The 4,901-nt window shown below is 43.1% G+C and overlaps 1 protein-coding gene across 1 annotated transcript; it reads right to left on the bottom strand.

Annotated features, from left to right (window-relative positions):
- Positions 1 to 431: 431 nt before the first annotated feature.
- On the bottom strand, positions 432 to 3,802 carry MRPL53 (mitochondrial ribosomal protein L53). Its single transcript, XM_063391934.1, has 3 exons — positions 3,655 to 3,802; positions 2,600 to 2,712; positions 432 to 951 (listed from the first exon to the last, which is right to left on the bottom strand). Exons 1-3 carry the CDS (start codon positions 3,741 to 3,743, stop codon positions 824 to 826), a joined length of 330 nt encoding a protein of 109 aa, XP_063248004.1. The 5' UTR covers positions 3,744 to 3,802; the 3' UTR covers positions 432 to 823.
- Between the last annotated feature and the right edge of the window lie 1,099 nt (positions 3,803 to 4,901).

A 4,901-nucleotide genomic window follows, 5' to 3' on the forward strand; every position in this document is an offset into this window, starting at 1 on the left:
ATGAGGCACCTAAGCAGTGACTTTAATAAATAATAGCGTTGGACATGGGACTATAAATACCAAACAAAGCTCTCCCTTTGATCTTTATAAAACAGATAATGAAATAGCCCAAAAGTGAGTGACAAAACCACCACAAAACTGAATTTCAAAGACAGCCCTTTTCTCCAATTATCAAAAAAACTGACTTGAGCTAAACTTAGTTACTTTTATGCAGGATGAGTAATTCTACTGTGTGTTGACAGTCCCATAACCTTGTTACTTTAATAGCTCAGCTAAATTTACATTTAGCAAATTTCCCACTTCCTTCAAAAAAAAAAAAAAAGAGGAAGAAACTTGGAGGGATTTAGCAAGAGATAAACAGAGTAGTACAAAAACCACTCTACATTCGCAGCCTGTTGTCCCTCAGCTAAGTCAATGACGGATACTGTAAAAAGTTTTCTTCAAATTTTTAATAAATTTAATAGCTTTCAAATAACAATAACCACTCTAAAAATGTTTTGCCTTACACTTACAGAAATTTTGTAGGCAATCATGTCCAAAGAGATCTGGTTTCATTGCAGTATTAATTTAATAGCTAAATTGGATATTCAGATACATGTGTTATTAGTCCAACATGCAGCTGCTTAGAAAAGATACATTCATGCATCTTACATCATCCTGACCCCCTAATATTAGAAGATCTGTTGATCTAGTATGTTCTCCTTCAAGGGAACATTCAAAGTCTTTTGGCTATCTCTCAGATTTTGTTGCATAGGAAAAAGTCTTCCGTGCAGCCTCTTGTTTCTAATACACGTAGACGCAAACACAGTTGTTTTTTCATTCTTCAGGGATTCTTCTTTTTGCTTTTTTGTTCTTCCTTAAGGTCTTTTGCATTACATCTGGATGCCAGTGCTGTTAACATTTCCCCTGTTGTCAAGTGGGCTCCCTTCATTATCAGCCGATCTCCATCAGCTATAAATGAAGAAAACATTAAGAAATCACAAAGTGACAACTACTCTGGTGTGCAGTTGTTTTGTGCATATAAATCCAAATACAAAGTTCACCTTGTCTGATTAGAAAGTACTCCAGCTACCAAGGAACCTGACTATGCACCACTGCCTAACAAACATATCAAACTGCACACAATACGCATTTAATTTTCACTTCTGCACTGCATTATTGAAAAATCTGAAGCATTTGTCTAGGTATGCCTATAGTAAGAACACATTAGATAAGAATGGCTCATACTATGCCCCCAAAGTCATCTCACAAAAGGCAAAGAAGGCTTTGGAAGGCACAATTTCCACATATGGCTAAGCATTTTAGTAGCTTGTTGTCTTTGGTCCATTTAACGTACTTCTTCAGCCAAAACAAAAAACTGGTTCACACAATCCTGTGGTTATAATATAAAAAAATAAAAAGCACTAGCATTTCTAGAATTCTGAAAGAATTTATTTTAATACAGGCAGAGAGCAGTAGAAGTTGAATATTACCCAAGTTAATTATTTTGCAAGATTTGTAAATACAAAACCGATATCCAAACCCATACAGTGGAATTCCATGCCTGGATTCCATGTTCCAGCCTCATCTTTGCCAACTACAAGGGCTACAAACATTTCACTGGAGAAAAATCAGCTCTTAAAAAATGAAGAGTTTAGAGGTGTCTTGGCATTAATGAGATAAACTGGTTTGGGTTTACACTGTGAAAAAACATAGAGCTTTACTGCTTCAGTCTTAATACATCACAAGGATGGGAAAGACAGAGGCAGGGGGGCGAGAGACAAGCAATGTTAACATTAAATAGGTAGACTTTCCTAAGCAAAAAAAAGAGATCATTCAACACTTTTGACATTTCCACCAATTCGCTAAAAATATGGAAGTTTAAAGATAAGAGGGTAGCAGGAATCAATATTAATGAAAACTTTAATGGGCTACATGACATATTGGTCCATTACAGCACAGCAGGAAAGAAGATGCAGCCAGAGAAAAGGACAAAAGCAGATTAGAGCCATCTGTTCATAGCCTAGAATCTGGGACGCTTCCAGAACTGATGAAATTTCCACCACCAATTCCCTGCCCGCTCACTCTACCCTCAAAGGAAACCAAGAAATTTGTTGTACATAGTTGACCTCGTTCTGCAGGTCCATCTGCACATGTATAGCCTCGCCCATCTGAGCAATTCCTTCAAATTACAGCTACTCAGTTGTATAAGCAACTAAAGGTATTCAGCCTTCTGTTCTCAAGACTGAGATGCCTCCACCACAGGTAACATAAAAAATTACAGAAAGTAAACAGATTATTATAAATAAAAAGAGCTACATTTACTTCCCTGGAACTGAACCTGACTGCAAGGTCATGTAAGTATATCACTGCAAAAGTACACTCAGCTCCAGTGTTGTCAGTCGTTGGACCTAAGATCCCTTAGAGCTAACAACAGTAGAGACATACACACATTTATCCAGATATCAGGCTGTTAGTGATAACCTCCTTCTTTTTTCCTACACATCTATTATGGCCCAGAACCAAAAAAGAAATCACAGTTTAAAAAAAATAGAATACAATAACATTATAACAACACAAACCCAGGGGTTTTTTGTTTGTTTAAAACCATGCTCCTTACCAAACATAACATCTACAACTGGTTCAGATCCATCATGTCTCACATCAGTAGTCACTTCACAGTTTGTATTAGTAGCTTGGACTTTTTTATGGAAAATACATTGGAGAAATTTTCTGAAAATATATTAAAAATACATTAAGTACAGTGTAGACAAATTAAAGTAAGCATATTTCTAAAACTAATTTGCATATCTCATATTGCCAGGCAACAAAGTATAAACAAAAAAGGATTTGTACTTAAGTTCAGAGAGGTACTTCTTATGAGAGAATCACTCTCAAAAATCCAAATGGATATTCCTTATATACTAACATGTAAAAAGCATACCAAAGAACTTTGTAAAACTCCAGTGCATATGCTTTCTGTGTTTTTCTTAGCCAGATTAGTAACAATAATAAAAAAAATAAGCAGCAAAGACATTTTCATTTTTCTTTCTGCATCATTTACTTGCCAATGTTTTCTTGTTTGGGTTTGAGACAGCATTTATTTATACGACATCTTTGGTCTCCTGTAGATTTCTGAAATGAGTGACGCTACTTTAAGCTGCTATTCTGGCAGTTTAGAGATATTGTAAATTAAGCTGTTACTAAATTAATTTAAAAAGTAGATGTGCCTGTAAAGTCATTGCAAAATGGCATTTTGGAATGGTTTGGTGCAGAACCTACATCGCTGGAGAAGCAGAATCCCTTACATTTCTCCAACAATTAATTACCGGGGCAGAGGAGCTGCTGTTGCCCCCTTCCCCGTTACCAGCACCAGGGGTGGTTACACACCCTCACTGCAGGATCGGCCACGGCGGGGCAGCCCACTGAGTGCTGTGCTACAGCTCCGTGCACAGCCCGTAAAAGGGGCCTGCGGCTGGGCACAGACCCCCGAACGGCGGCACGGAGCGAGCCCCGGTGCCAAAAGCACAGCCCCGGCCCCGCCGGGAGAGGCGCGGAACCGCACACAGCCCGCCGCCCGGGAGGCCGCAGGAAGGGCGAACGGAGGGCGCTGGGACGTCTACAGACAGGGAACTCGGACAGAGGGGGCCAGGGCCGCCCCTGCAGCCCCCTCACCTGGTGCTCTCCACGTTGGGCTCGAAGGGGCAGAACCGGACCACGATACTCTTCACGGGCCGCAGCACCACGTTCACCTTGGACGCCATCTTCTCCCCGCCCCCTACTACAGCTCCCGGCAGCCCTCGCGCAGGAGCGCTCGGCGGCGGCCGCGCCGGCCCGCCCCGCGGGCGCCTGGGAACTGTAGTCCGTGCTGGGGCCGTGGGGCCCGCGGGTGCGCTCCCTTCGCTGTGAGGGCTGTGCGGGGAGAGGGGCCGGCTGAGCTGCCTTCGTCAGAGAATCATCGATTTCATGTGGTTCCAGCCGCCCTCCCTGTGCAGGGGCACCTCTCACTAGACCAGGTTGCTCAAAGCCCCATCCAACCTGCCCTTGAACCACCTCCAAGGATGAAGCATCCGCAATTTCTCTGGACAACCCGTTCCAGTGGTTCACCACCCTCACAGCAAAGAATTTCTTTCTAATAATCTAATCTAAACTTACTCTCTGCCAGGTTGAAGCCATTCCTCCTTGTCCTGTTTTTACATGCTCTTGTAAAAAGTCCCTCTTCCACTTTCTTGTAGGCTTCCTTTGGTCCTGGAAGGCAACAACAAAGTCTCCCCTAGAGACTCACCTCCTCCAGGCTGACAACCGTGACTCTCTCAGCCTTTCCTTGTAGGAGGGGTGCTCCATCCCTCTGATCATATTCGTGGTCCTCCTCTGGACCTGCTCCTTCATGTCCTTCATGTACTGAGGATCCCAGAGCTGCATGCAGCAGTCCAGGTGGGTTTTCACAAGAGTGGAGTAGAAGGCGAAGATAAGGATCAGTGAGGAGCTGCCAATACAGCCAAAGATAAATTAGAGGCAATAATTTGCAGTACATCAGGGAGGAGAGAGATTTGCAAGAGGCATTGCTGCTGGAAGTGAACACATTTGGGTTTTTGTTCGTGACTGGTTATGTCCAGGAGCTGCTTCCCAACCCTTGAATTAAGCCTGGAGAAAAGGAGGTTTGGGATGACCTGATCACTCTTTACAGCTCCCTGAAAGGAGGGTGTGGCCAGGTGAGGATTTGCCTCTTCTCCCAGGCAACTAGCGACAGGACAAGAGGACTAGTCCTAAGCTCCACCAGAGGAGGTTTGGGTTGGGCATTGGGAAGAAGTTCTTCAAGAAGTGGAATTGGAATGGGCTGCCCAAAGGGGTGGTGGAGTTAGCATCTTGTTTAAGGAAAGATGGGATGTGCCACTTGGTGCCATGCTGTAGCTGACAAGCTG

This window comes from Prinia subflava, chromosome 1 (assembly GCF_021018805.1).
Source record: "Prinia subflava isolate CZ2003 ecotype Zambia chromosome 1, Cam_Psub_1.2, whole genome shotgun sequence".
NCBI lineage: Eukaryota > Metazoa > Chordata > Aves > Passeriformes > Cisticolidae > Prinia > Prinia subflava.